The 14,521-nt window shown below is 43.4% G+C and overlaps 1 protein-coding gene and 1 long non-coding RNA gene across 13 annotated transcripts in view; one reads left to right on the forward strand and one right to left on the reverse strand.

Annotated features, from left to right (window-relative positions):
- IGF2BP2 (insulin like growth factor 2 mRNA binding protein 2) overlaps nucleotides 1–14,521 on the reverse strand; it is a 164,708-nt gene that overhangs the window by 65,780 nt on the left and 84,407 nt on the right. For 3 of the 12 annotated variants that reach the window (XR_014077224.1, XM_081571373.1, XM_081571370.1), the window contains exon 3: nucleotides 11,605–11,658. The exons of the other annotated variants lie outside the window; for them this stretch is intronic. Coding sequence is in view for 2 of the 3 variants with exons in the window: in XM_081571373.1 (XP_081427499.1) it covers nucleotides 11,605–11,658 (54 nt within the window). In the remaining variant the exon portion in view is untranslated. The remainder of the gene's footprint in view (nucleotides 1–11,604; nucleotides 11,659–14,521) is intronic. 12 annotated transcript variants of the gene reach the window in all.
- On the forward strand, nucleotides 4,870–9,079 carry LOC145538760 (uncharacterized). The gene is made up of 2 exons (XR_014077229.1): nucleotides 4,870–5,697; nucleotides 8,792–9,079. It is a non-coding gene; the product is annotated as an uncharacterized LOC145538760 (long non-coding RNA).

Raw genomic sequence — 14,521 nt, forward strand, 5'->3', positions numbered from 1 at the left:
TCTTCCAACAACACAAGAGAAGACTCTACACGTGGACATCACCAGATGGTCAACACCGAAATCAGATTGATTATATTCTTTGCAGTCAAAGATGGAGAAGCTCTATATAGTTAATTTCCATAGTGAATCAATAAATACCCTCATCATAGCTAATTTAGATCTACTAAGTGATGTCACCAAACAAAAGCTGCCAAGAGATGCACACAGTTGGTCCTCCAGCAAACCACTGGGAGCCAAGCATGTTGCTCCAAGCAGCTCTGACCTGGATGATGCAGGAGGTGCTGACAGGTCACTCTTATGTCCTGCTGCTGCAGCCACTCCTCCCATCCAGTTACCAAGGGGCTGAGATCTTACAGCTGACATTCTCAAAAGGTTCTGGAAGAACCTCAGTTTTAGATTTCAGAACAACTTCATTCTGCAGATAAGAAAACTGAGGCTCAGAGCTTTATAACTGCTCACCTGGTGCTACACGGCAGGGCTGGGGTTGTGCTTTGTACAACCAAAAACAATTTCTGAAACCAAATAGGGTGTAACTGTAGTGTGAAGAGGTAGTCCACAAACGGTCAAGCCACATCAAAGTGCAGCTGATACAGGGCTGGTAAATTACTCCGAGGACAGTCTGGGCAAAGAAGAGAGAAGAAAGGTCACCAGGAAAGCATTGAAGCTGTGTGTGTGTGTGTGTGTGTGTGTGTGTGTGTGTGTGTGTGTGTGTGTGTGTGTGTGTGTGTGTGTGTGTGTGTGTGTGTGTGTACACGACCATGCCCACGTGCACATGTGAATCGGTAGATATCACAAAGCACTACCAATTGTCATCTCCTGTGTACTGTCAATAGAACAAGATGCCCCAGGCATCTTATTTGAAATAACAAAATATTAGTGGTGAATTTTAGCCAGTTAATGTCACATATAAGAGGAAAATTCAAACTCTTTTCTCCTTTCAAGTAAGTTTTTTTCCTCTCCTTATTTATTTATATTTCTTGGCCACAGCATGCAGCCTGTGGGACCTTAGTTCCCCGACCAAGGATTGAACCCGTGCCCTTGGCAGTGAAAGCATACAGTCTTAACCACTGGACCACCAGGGAACTCCCCTGTATTTTATTTTTAGGGTTAAAACCTTTAATTTTGCTACATGCTTACCCTAGCAAACTTTATTGGCAATCAACTCCTTCTTAAAAACTAGTTTCCTTCAGACGAATAAAATGCTGCTGATCCACTGAAACCTCAAGCAAGTCTCTTGCGCACCTGTCTTCCTCCTTTCTGCCCCCCACTGCCTCACCTTCATCTGAAAAGACATGAACACCCACCAAGCAAGTTCCCTCTGACATCAGGACCGACAGACCCAGGGGGAAATGCGCCCATGTTAGCTTTTCCCTGACTGCTCCTGGTTATAAAGAATGCTCCTTGGCAAGTCAGGGCAGCCTTGTGGTCTGTCTGTGAGGCGCTTTTCTTCTGGGTGGCAGATAATGTCTTCTATTTACCAACCGTTCACTCTGCCTCCTTGGCAGCCTCTGGAAACTTCCAGGTGGCACTGTTTCACCCCCATTTTGTTGGGGGTGAAACTGAGGCACAAGAAGACACAGTTAGGATATACTACAGGAGCACAATACCAGATAAAAGCTTCATGGGTTATTTTTAAAAACTAAAGTGACTGCAACAAGAACTGACTCACACCTTTTAGACAGCACTGCCTTTCTTCACCACTTTCTTCACACCTCCTTCACCAGCCAACTGTGAAGTGAACCTCTGCTGAGGGGCAACACTGGCAAATTTAAGCTTTCAGTTTTGTCATTCTGTGCTTTCTGGAGGAGGGAGAGTGAGCTCGGAAATAGGTGATAGAGTGGGAGGGTGGAAACAGGGAAGTAAAGTGAGAGGCTTGTATGATCCAGGCTGAGATAATTAAACTAAGAATAATCAACCTGGTGGAAGCTGCATGGAGACTCCAGAAATGACCCTCAGCTGTGCTCATAGCTCACTGCAAGACCACAGGAGTGACCTTGGGTCTGGCAAGTAGAAAACTCAGACTGTATAATTATATAAATATACACACAGATACATAAACACATATACACATGTTTACATACATATACATAAAAATATATATACATTATTATATTTAATTATGTAATTATAATTGAGTTACAAGACCTTACGATGTTAGGATGTTTTCAAGATCAGACCTCATTATAAGGGAAAACTGTTATCCATAAAAATTGTTTCATCTTGCCCCTAAAGGGATATGGCACTCTGTCTTTCTTTTGCTAATTAAGAGTTGAAAATTGTTGAAATGTTTTTTGTTGGCTCAACTGGAGAGAAGTCAATAAAATCCAGTGGAGACTTTGACAATTAGGATCCATTGAGGTTTATGTGGGAAGGAGAAAGGCTTCGTGGACTGTGGCCATGTTTAGGATTCCATCAAATCTAGTCAGCCACAGCCCACCACCAGGGCATAGTCAAAATTGTGCGAATAACCAAATTTCTATCCCAAATGATAACACTGGGACATATTTTCAATAGATAGAACTCACTGCTTAGCTCCACGGCAGTCTACATTCCAAAGCTTATCAGTGAAAATTATCTTCACACGGTATTAGTACTGGGCAGGTCCTTAAGGAAACCCCTTCATCTCATAAATAGAAGACATTGCATTCCAGAGAAGTGATTTGTCCAACATTTTCTGGATGAGAAGCCATATCTTCTGAGTCTCCAGATCCCTGAGTCTTCTTCCCACCCTCATGTCTTTGTTGGCAGCATCCAGCCCAGTCAATGCATTAACAGACATAAAAAGCACTGGTGTTCCAGGCAGCACGTCAGCCTCCTGAGGAGGAGCTGAGGGTCTTTGATATGCCCAACTCTTAACAGGCACCAAGGGCTTCAAGATGAATGATGCAGTTTCTTCCCGGCTAGGGCTCCCGGCCTTGCAAGGGAACATGGAACAGCAGACAAATACAGAGTGGGACAAAAGCCATTCTAGAAGAATGTACGAGAAACTGTGGGAGCTCAGAGGAGGGGCCAAAATCTGCCTTGAGGATGGTGGGTAGGAACCTGAGCTGAGAAGGTTGAAAAGAGAGTCAGCACCATCAGGTAGAGAAGGGGGACAAATGACATCCATCCTGCATGAGCGAGGGTGGGAGGCAGCCCAGGTAAGCAGGTTCAGGCCAGGCAACCCCAGGGAAGCCAGAGGAGCCAAAACCAGAAAGAAGCCAAACTACGCAAAGACAAACATCTGTGATTCTAAGCAAGGCTGCAGTGAGTATCAGGTCCAAGCAGACCTGTGCTAGAGCTGAGGAGTCCTGAGTGGGTGTTAGAACCAGATAGGAACCAACAGATCAGAAGAGAACAGAAGATGAAGAGGGCCTCCCTGCGAGCCCAGCCCATGCCTGCAGAGGCAGACACAGAGAGTCATGAGATCACCCCCTTGGCTTGTCCTGTCCACTGGAGCCATGTGAGATCTGAGCACTAACCTGGCTGGAGTCATCGGCTGATGAGAGTATGGCTTCCTTGAGTTGTGAGCCCTCTAGGACGGAACTGGACAAGTGGGACAGTCAGAGTCTAAACTGAATCTCATTCCTAGCAAGGTTTCTTAATTCCTATCCTCTTTTCCCTCTCTCCCTCCATCTGGGCACCCTGATAGAAGTGGAGACAGGACAGCCTGGAGGTTAAGACTGGCAACGAAGGTTCTGCATTCAAACCCCACCTGGCTATTTACTAACTGGGTGACCCTTGACAAAGCTGTGTTAAGCTTCTTGGTTCAGTTCCCTCACCTACAGTCATAATTGTTAGATTAGACAAGAAGACATAGGAAGTGTCCTCTAAATGGCAGGTGCTCTCGTATTTAAAAGGTAAGCTGGCTACTATACATAAAACAGGTGTGACAAGCAACAAGGATTTATAGTATAGTACAGGGAATTATATTCAATATCTTATAATAACTTAGAATATAATCTGAAAAATAATGGAATCACTTTGCTGTACACTTGAAACACAGTACTGTACATGGACTATATGTCAATTTTTAAAAAACAGGTAAGCTGGGCCATATTTTAAAGGAACTCCCATATCAGGCTACACTTTGTGATAGATTTTATTTTTCAAAGATGACAGCAACAAAATCACTCATGTGCTCTTCTTATGATGTGATTCCCTCCTCCCATAAGATATGGGGTTCTATGTTCCCTTCCCGTGAATCCAGACAGGCTCATGGCCACAATGAAAGGGACAGTGTATGGCTTCTGAAGCTGGATCACACTCTGCCTCTCTTAGGAATGCATGCTCTTGGAACCCAGCCACCATACAGTAAGGACGCACAAGTAACCACATGGACAGACCATTATTCCAGCTGACAGTTCCAGCTGACAGCTCCAGCTGAGGTCCCAGCTGACAGCAGCATCAAATCGCTGAAGATGTGACCAAGTGAGCCCTCAGATGTCAAGTCACTCCAGCCTTTGAATCTTCCCAGCAGAGGCCCCAGACATCACACAGCAGAGACAAAGGCAACGCATTGAGCCCTTTCCAAATTTCTGACCCAGAGAATCTATGAACCTAAAACAATGGTGGTTGTTTTATGCCACTTAGTTTGGGTTTGCTACACAGCAACAGATAATCACGACGATTGTTTTAAGGCAATAGGCGACCATGGAATATTTATGAGTGATGAAAAGGCAAGACAAAGGTTTCCAGAAAATTAACCTGACTGTAGTGAGTTGAGATTGGTGGCAGGGAGCCATAGTAGGAAACCAATGATACAATATAGCAGGCTTTAAGGCCTTCCCTTAGAGAACAGCCCAATTAACCACTAAGCCATCATCCCTGGTGGCTCAGCGGTACAGAATCTGCCTGCCATGCAGTAGATGTGGGTTGAATCCCTAGGCTGGGAGAAGGAAATGGCAACCCACTCTAGTATTTTTGCCTGGGAAATCCTATGGATAAGAAGACTGGCGGGCTATAGTCCATGGGGTTGCAAAAAAGTAGAACACAACTTAGTGACTAAACAACATGATGCAAACCTGAATATTTTGGCGGGGGGAGGGCAGTGTGTGTTTATAGGAAACAGATTAAATGTGAGGGCTCAAGAAAACAGACTCCAAGGTTTGAACTAATGGTGGAACCTCTAACAGAATTAGGCTAATCCAGAAGGGGACTAATTTTTTTCCTGGTGGGCAGTAGGGAAAGAGGTTGAGAAAATAAATTCCATTTAAAATATACTGAATCTGCATGATGTTAGGATAATCCAAGAAGAAGTACCAAGCATGAAGTTAGAAATTTAGGGCTAGAAGTTGAACAGTAGATTTGGTGAAAACCTTGAAGAGGGATGAGAATTATCTCCAAGATTACGCTGAGAATTGGTCTTATCCTTAGCCTGTGTTTCAAGGAGTGAGAGACGGGAGGGATCAGGTTTGGTTAGTCACCGAGGCAGGATCCTGGAGGTAGAACATCACAACCACACTGTGGAAAGGTGTGATGACTGTTGATGCCAGATGCAGAGAGGGAGTCAAAGGGACAAAATAGTGAGGAAAAAAGTGGGACCCAAAAAGGAAGTTAGGAAGGGACCCAGAGCCAGGGCAGAGCATCTCTGCTCCAACCAGAAGTGGAATCAGGCACACACAGTGAAGACCGAAAGGACATGAGCTTGAATCAGATGCACACACTGAAGACTGAAACGACACAAGCTTGCCCAGCGCATCAGAGAGACAATTTCCTGTGAGTCTGTAAGGGAAATGGATGGGAACTGTCAAAGTGAGACGGTGAGGTGCACAGTTCTAAGGGTATAAAGTGGGTACTGGAGCACCTCCACAACCTCACAAAGATAAAGCAGAGATTAGATGACTGTAACACGTTCTGAGTTCCCTGGCATTGCACATCTGACACCTATCTTTCAGCCTTTCAGAGGAACTGTTCTTAGCATTCGTTGAACTCCACAACATTCCTGCAAGGTAGATATTATCACTGGGTGAGGAAACAAAGGCCACACAGCAAGTCAAAAGAGGAGGCAAGATGAGAACAGGACCTGCCTTCCGTGTGGGGAAGGCCAGTTGGCTGGTTTCCTTTTGTGTCAGCAATAGGTTCTTTGATCTGTAACATGGAAGAGGCTTGTTTCAGGGGAGGTTGTAAAAATAGATTCATTAACAACCATAAGGTACTCTGAAACTCACAGAGGGGGATATGGGAAAAGAAAGTGCAGCCACCCAGATTCTAGAAACAATAAAAGAAATTCCAGGGATAATGGAGATTCTAAGAACACTGAGGGAGATCTGGGCCCTGAGGAAGTCATTGTGGGCAGTAACCAGGAGGAACGGTGGCACGGGAAGGAACCTTGGAGCGGTGGCCCTGCACCAGCTGGTCCTCACACATCTTTCTTCTGCCTCTTCACTTCGGGCAGACATAGCATGAGAGTGGATGGACTGGCCTGAGACTCTTGGTCTCAAAGACAGAGTCGCTGGGAGACTCCCAGGCTGAGCTGTTGAACAAATGGGCAGGGTTTCCCAGGTGGCTCCGTGGTCAAGAACCTGCCTGCCAATGCAGGAGATGCAGATTCAATCCCTGGGTTGGGAAGTTCCCCTGTAGAAGGAAATGACTACCCACTCCAGCATTCTCGCCTGGGAAATCCTATGGACAGAGGAGCCTGGTGGGCTACAGTCCATGAGGTCACAAAAGAGCTGGACACAACTTAGCAACTAAACAACAACAACAAACCATGGGGCAGAGGGGTTCTCCATCAGAGCACCTCAGGGGTCCACACAAGCAGCAAAGAGGAGGGGTTACGGTTTTGTGAATTGTTACTTGAAATCTCTGGAGAAAAAGTAGCATCATAGCTCTTCCAGTACCACATCTAACTTTTCCTGAAAACTTGAGTTTCCTAATAAAAGTAAAAAAAAACAATGATGACACAGTTGGAATAGTAGTTAAGCCCTTATTCTAAATGAACAGTGACGGAGTTTAAGATAACTGAAGGGGAAGGTAAAAGATATTTACTGAGTGCCTACCATCAGCTATCTCACTTAATATTCACACCCCACAGGAAGTACTGGCAGCCCCATTTTACAGAGACAAAACAGAGGCTGAGAAAGGTTCAATCCTTTGCCAAAGGCCACGGTGTGGGTTCACGAGAGAGCCAGGATTTGAGCCCGGACATGCCTCACTGCAGAGCTCACGCTCTCCTCTGTGCACTGCTCTGTCTACCTCCCAACGGTTACAAGTTCACCATTAGTCAGGTCTGAACTAATGAGATTTACTGTACCGCCCAGAGATGGTTGCACCTCAGAACAGGAGAATGTGTAGGGAGGGGCACTTACATAGTGTGTGCCTGGACTAAGCTTGTGATTTACAAAAGCAAGAAGAGACCAGGACCAATTCCAGGGTATGAGACTTTGTGTCATTCCTTCCTGCCCCAAAGAACCCTCACTCACAACTCTCTGCCTATGTTCCACCTACACTCCAGCTGTCCCAAGGACCCCTCACTGCTCCTGGACCTCCCCCAGCACTGTCACTTCATCCAGCACTAACTATCCTTCTCCACTCAGTTAGCAAGGGAAGCCAATCTCTGCAAAGTTGTTAGTTAACACATTACCCCTTCTAGCACACAGGTTTTCACTCAGGTAATATGCACTTTACCACCATATGGCTATAAAGGAGGAATTACAATGGTGGCCATCTCAGGCATCCTGGAAGACTGACAAAGGAGACAATTTCTGCACAAACTTTGCCTCTATTTCCCCAGATAATCAACCTATTAACTAACTAGGTATTACATTTTACCAACACCCACCAACAGGTTAACTATTAGGCAGGTTACCCAATCTAATCAGGCTGGTACTACTATTACAACCATTTTACAGGGACCAAACAGTCACAGGCTCAGCATCCTCCCAAAGTCACACAGCTGAACAGCCACAGAAGCAGGATTCAAATGCAGGCCATCTAGACCCTGTGCCATGCTCTTCACCACTAATCCATATAGTTCTCAAAGTGTGATTTGCCAAGACTCTTTCAGGGGCTCCACAAGGCCAAAACTCTTCCTAACAATACCAAGATGTCATTTGCCTTTTCATTGTGTTAATATTTGCACAGATGGTGCAAAAGCAATGGTGGGTAAAGCTGGACCTAGAACACAAATCAAGGCAGTGGCACCAAACTGTACTAATAATCATTGTATTTTCACTGTTACGTACAGTTATTTATATTAACATATGATTACTTTATTACTGTTATTTTAAAGAGAACAATAAATACATTCAAACTTTCTTAAGTTTTAACTTCAGGTATGGGAAATATCAAAAGCTCTTCAGCATCCTCAATCATTTAAACAAAAATTTTTTTTAATTGGAGGATAATTGCTTTACAATGTTGTGTTGGTTTCTACCATGCATCAAAGTGAATCAGCCATAGGCATACACATGTTTCTTCCCTCTTGAACCTCCCTCCAACCCATCCCACCCATACTTCTCCTGTCCTGGGAAACTCCTACTCTCCTTGAAGGAGTCATATTGCAGCAGGTACTCACCTCTGCTCTCTGCCTCCAAGGTCGGTTGTCACAGAGCACCAGGTTGAGCTCCCTGTGTTACACAGCAACTTCTCATCAGCTGCCTCTTTTATATATGGTATATATACCAATGCTACTCTCAATTCGTCCCACCCTTTCCTGCCCAAGCTGCATCCATATTTGTTCTCTACACTGGCGTCTCTATTACTGCCCTGCAAATAGGTTCACCAGTACCATTAGTCTAGATTCCATACATATGTGTTAATATACAATATTTGTTTCTCTCTTTCTGACTTACTTCACTCTGTATAACAGGCTCTAGGCTCATCCATCTCAGCAGAACTGAGAGTCCTCAATAATTTGTAAGAGCACAAAGGGACCCAGAGACCAAACGTTTGAAAAATCACTGTTGTACAGCATGAGATCTAGAAGCAAAGAAGCCAAAAGAATAGACCATGCAGCTGCATCTCTCTCCAGGTGAAAGGGCCCCATAGCTGCCATCATGAATGTCATGGACTTCTCAGCGAGTAAGTTTCAAGAATCCAATTTCTCATTAGGCTTTATGGCTTAATGAGCATTAAAGATCACTCTCAATTCCTTGCAGTTCCCAGAGTACACTTGTTCTCTCTCCTGTCGTGGGAAACTCCTACTCTCCTTGAAGGAGTCATATTGCAGTAGGTACTCACCTCTGCTCTCTGCCTCCAAGCACCCTCTATAACTTCTTCTAAGCACTGGGCTCGTGGTTCAGATGTTTGCTTATGTGGCTCTCTGAGGCCTTGAAAGCTAAACGTTTGACTTAATTCCAGCACTCTACTCAGTACTTGGCACACAGAGTGAAACTTAAAAAAAAGATCTGTTCAATGAATGAAACCAATGAACTCCCCACCATGCACCAAGCGATCTTCCAAACGCAACCTGACTTTCTCAGGGGAAGGCGGCTGCTGGCCAGCCAAGAGGAATAATGCAGGTTTTCTGAGTGCTTCTCAGTATGTTATTCAACTGACACTCTGACTCACTAGCAAGTCTCCTGTTAGTTACATCATTGTAAATTGTACAGCTGAGACGAATTCCAAAGCAAGCTCCCCCTGCATCCTGCCCACACCGAAGGGCCCTTTCTCTGCAGACTCTGGCCTCCCTTTGTGATACCAGTGACACAGCTCTCTAAAACCGACAAAACGCTTTTAATCTGCCAGGTTTGAAGAAGCAATTTTTAGTAAAATGAAGAACATATAAAGCCAATTAGAAAATCATCGCTGTAGCCTGAACTGCTACATGATCAGAGACTTCATAACTCAATTAGAGAAAAAGATTTTCCCCCCAAATTTTAATGTAAGCAATGTGTGGGAATAAAGGATGTTGAGTCAGATAATCCCCTGTGAGAATTACACACAATACAATGTGTATAAGTTATGAAAAATGTCCACATAGCTCAGGATGTTACAGCTTCTCTCTGGAATGCTGCTACTGTCCTGTTAACCCCCCTCGCCTCCTCCTCAACGCCCAGAGTTCTCTTATCCTGTTGTTCATCCTGCCTCTTCCCTCTCTTTTGCTCTCCCGAGTTCAGCTGCTTCCTCACTCTACCCACCTAGGAACTGAGGCTATGACACAGCTCACAGACACAAGACACATCACAGCCTTCACAGGCTCTGCCAAATTAGGTGACCTCCTTACTTCATTATTCCTACAGTGCCAGAATGCTGGACATCACCTATTCTCATCCTCTTATTTTATGTAAGGGGAAACTGAGAAAAACGATGTTAAAGGACTGACATGACATACTTCCTCAATTTATTTCTGTATGTTTCAGGAAAACTGATGCCACGGAAAAGGGGGGTGCCCAAGGGTAAAAGGAGGAAAGGGACTGAGGCATAGTTAAGACTGTCAATATCCATTCAACACTATTTATCGAGCATTTACTCTCTGTTGGGTGCCAGAGGCTCTGTGTCAGCACAGGCAACAGAGAAAGCCCTAACTGTGTATTAAAAATTTAACAGATGTTAAATCAGAGGGGAAAAAAGTAAACACAAATAGCACAAAGGAAAACAAAATAAATACAGTAACCTAGGAAAATAGAAAACCTAGGAAGGCTCTCCATGGATGGAACAGGAAAGAAATGGAAAAAGCATAATACATATTTTCAGACTGGAGAAAAAAATTCTATCATCCTTCAATGCAAGGAAAACTGAATAAAAGACTAAGCAATTCATTCACATTGCAATTTAAGGATTTGCTGAGAAAGATTACATGCCTTCACTACTGAGAAAGAATTTCTTGTGACAATTTTTGAAATCCCAAGATAATAAAATGCAAGTACTTTTCATAAAACTCCCTTAACCACCTCACTTCACCACAAGAGGGTGCACAATTCCTTATTAATACAGTAACGAAGGGAAACCCTCAAGTTCCTCCACAGAGCTGCCCACCTCTGCTTGGGGACCTCTTTTCCCTTCCCCTGAGCCTCAGGAGTAACGAATATCTGTATAGACTTGCATAGGTTAAACCCCTTTCGCCCATATCATTTCATGTAATTCTAACACCATTTCTATCTGGGTGGGCAAAGTGAAAAGTACCAATTCCATTTTAAAGTCACTTACTCGGAGGCAAAGTGACTTGGCCAAGGGCAGAGCAATAATAATCTCAGAGCCCAAACTCAAATTAATGTCCCCTGATTCCCAAATCCTATATACATGCCCCTTATTTTCCTATAAGAGCATAATCAAAACCCATGTCTCAATCATTCCATGCCTCTATCAACCCATTCTACTTTTTCTGAGCCAAGAATCATACACTAGGCAGATCAGGAAGCCTTGCTCACCTTTGCAGTGTTAAAGCTCTTTTTTTAAAAGTGTATGTTAACACCTGGCAATTACTTTTATGGGTTTCCAATGAGGTGAGAAGTGCGCTGACACTTGTCTACAGTATTCCAGGCAGCATTAACACGGACCAGAATAATTTTAAGTGTTGGTTACAACAGGAAAATTAACTATAATCACAAATGTCTTTGGCCAGATCTTAAAGAGATTCAGACTAAATAATTCCAAAATGCCCTCTCTCATAAGAAACACTATATAGTGAAGAATTTGGGCTTGGCAGCCAGACTGAGTTCAAGTCCAAGTCCTTCCACTTACTCTGTGACCTTGGCCAAGTACTCCAATCCGATGTATGTCAGTCTCCTCTCCATTCTGCAGAGAGCAGCACCCACGTCACAGATTAATAATGAAGTCGCAGCCACCACAAGGAAGAGCACCTAACACAGTAAACTATAAAAGGCAGTCCTTGTTTCAAAAGGGCAGATAAAATGATTAATTACAGTAATTATGAAAAGAAAACATTAATTTTATGTGCTTTGTCACAGAACTATATTTTATGACAATATGTATACACAAAATTACATGTAAATCATAAATATGTATATTTTAGAAAATTTATGAATTTTTGCCTAACTACAAAATTTGACACTTTGATTCCAGTTTTTTGACTCAGTATCAATAGAATGCTATTTCTAATTTAAAAAATAGATATACAACAAGCAACAAAGGTTTACTGTATAGCACACTGTATAGTCAATATCTTGTAATAACCTATAATGGAAAATAATTTCAAAAATAATATATGTGTATATATATAACTGAATTACCTTGCTGTGAACCTTAAACATTTTAAGTCAACTATACTCAACAAAAAATGTACATTAGGAAAAAAATACATGTAAATCCCTTAATAATCTATGTGCACAGCAAATTATATCTTGAAGAATTTAGAGCATAAATATAAGTTATTAAGGAGTATACAGTCTCCTACCTCTGCTTTTATGACACTGTGTATCATATCTGTGGTTAATTCAATGCCAAGTCTTTGGTCAGGAAAGAAAAAATAAACTACAGAGTTCCTTTGGGAGGAGATGAAAATCTTCACACAGCAGAGGGGGAGGAAACCTGCAGACCCAGGCTGTAGTCACACCTCTGCCATTAAGCAGCATCCTCCTAATTCTACACCCACAGCTCCTAAATATCTCAAAAAATCCACCATTTTCTCTTCATTCCTATTACCAAAAACAATAACTTACATATTATCATCATGGGCTCCTAACTGAACATGGGAGGGGTCTCAAGAAGTTAGTTAAATAAGTGAATAAATGGGGCTGGGAAAAGACTGCAAAAGCGGGGAGAGGGGGAATTAGTTCACAGACTACATACCTCCACTTTGTTTTTTATTTATTTACTTTTAAAGTTTTTATTGAATTTGTTATAATATTGCTTCTGTTTTATGTTTTGGGGTTTTTGTTTTTTTTTTGGCCATAAGGCATGTGGGATCTTAGCTCCCCGACTAGGGATTGAACCCATGCCCCCTGCACTGGAATCTTAACCACTGGACCACCAGGTTAAGTCCCCATATCTCCACTTTGTTAATTCTAGTCTTAGTTAGTCTTAGCTCAGCTGACACAGTAACACACTGGGCTACTCTCAGAAGGTTTTCTTGGTGGTAGTGTCACAGGACCCTCAGGGACCCCAGATCACCTTTTCCAGTCCTGTTCAGTTTGCCAGATAAAATTCAGCAGAACATAAAGGCTGGTGGCTCCTACACCTGGCGAAAGTCACTCTGGCCCCTCTAGGCCTAAGAAGGCACTGGGTCCAGCCTCGGTAGAGATCTTGTGGGCTTCCAGGTAGGGTGGCTCCTTTCAAGGGCGCCACAGATCTCTGATTCACTCTCATTCCAAACATCACCCTCCTTCTTTAGGCTCTACCTCTAAATTCCTGTCTAGTTTGGATACCTCTCTTGCCTGACGCCTGTGGGCAGAGATAATTCCATGGCTCAGTTCAGTCGCTTGCTCAGTCGTGTCCAACTCTTTGCAACCCCATGGACTGCAGAACATCAGGCTTCCCTGTCCATCACCAACTCCTGGAGGTTGCTCAAACTCATGCCCATCGAGTCGGTGATGCCATCCAACCATCTCATCCTCTGTAGTCCCGTTCTTCTCTTGCCTTCAATCTTTCCCAGCATCAGGGTCTTTTCCAAGGAGTCAGTTCTTTGCATCAGGTGGCCAAACCATTGGAGCTTCAGCTTCAGCATCAGTCTTTCCAGTGAATATTCAGGACTGATTGCCTTTAGGATGGACTGGTTTGATCTCCTTGCAGTCCAAGGGACTCTCAACAGTCTTCTCCAACACCACAGTTCAAAAGCATCAATTCTTCGGTGCTCAGCTTTCTTTATGGTCCAACTCTCACATTCATACACATGACTACTAGAAAAAACATAGCTTTGACTAGATGGACCTTTGTCAGCAAAGTAATGTCTCTGCTTTTTAATATGCTGTCTATGTTGGTCATAGCTTTTCTTTAGAGGAGCAAGAGTCTCTTAATTTCATGGCTGCAGTCACCATCTGCAGTGATTTTGGAGCCCAAGAAAATAAAGTCGGTCACTGTTTCCATTGTTTCCCCATCTGTTTGCCAAGAATTAATGGGAACAGATGCCACGATCTTAGTTTTTTGAATCCCGAGTTTTAAGCCAGCTTTTTCACTACCATAATATCAATTCCGTGGCTACATCCTAATGAAAGGTTACTACCTTTTATGCTTTGACCTGAGATTCTGTTTGATGTCCCATGGGCTCCTGCACCCTTGTGGGGGACACAGCTTCATACACACACACACACACACACACACACACACAATACATGCAAGATCATTCTCTATCTGTGTAATGGCAATGTCTTACTGCATCTGCAGACAAAGGACTGCTCTACCTCCTAGGCTCCCTCAGGAATGTTCTTGCTTGCTTACTCAACAAGGCTATTAATTATAAAATTATAATTATAAATTATTAATTATAAAATTAATTTATAGTAGAGAGGCACCTCTATCTTGCTCACAACCTGCAGGGGGCACCATGGAGGGAGGAATCAGTCACCTGACAGCAGAGTTAATCAGCTCAACTCTGGGTTTTAATTTAGGCTGCAGGCACAGTCTCTACAGGGTTGGACTGCATGATGTTGGGGATGTGCCTGAGTTTGGCTTCTACAAGATTGTAACAAGACTCTTTCTTTTG

This window comes from Giraffa tippelskirchi, chromosome 2, assembly GCF_054371585.1.
Source record: "Giraffa tippelskirchi isolate mGirTip1 chromosome 2, T2T-mGirTip1v1.2.pri, whole genome shotgun sequence".
Classification (NCBI taxonomy): Eukaryota; Metazoa; Chordata; class Mammalia; order Artiodactyla; family Giraffidae; genus Giraffa; species Giraffa tippelskirchi.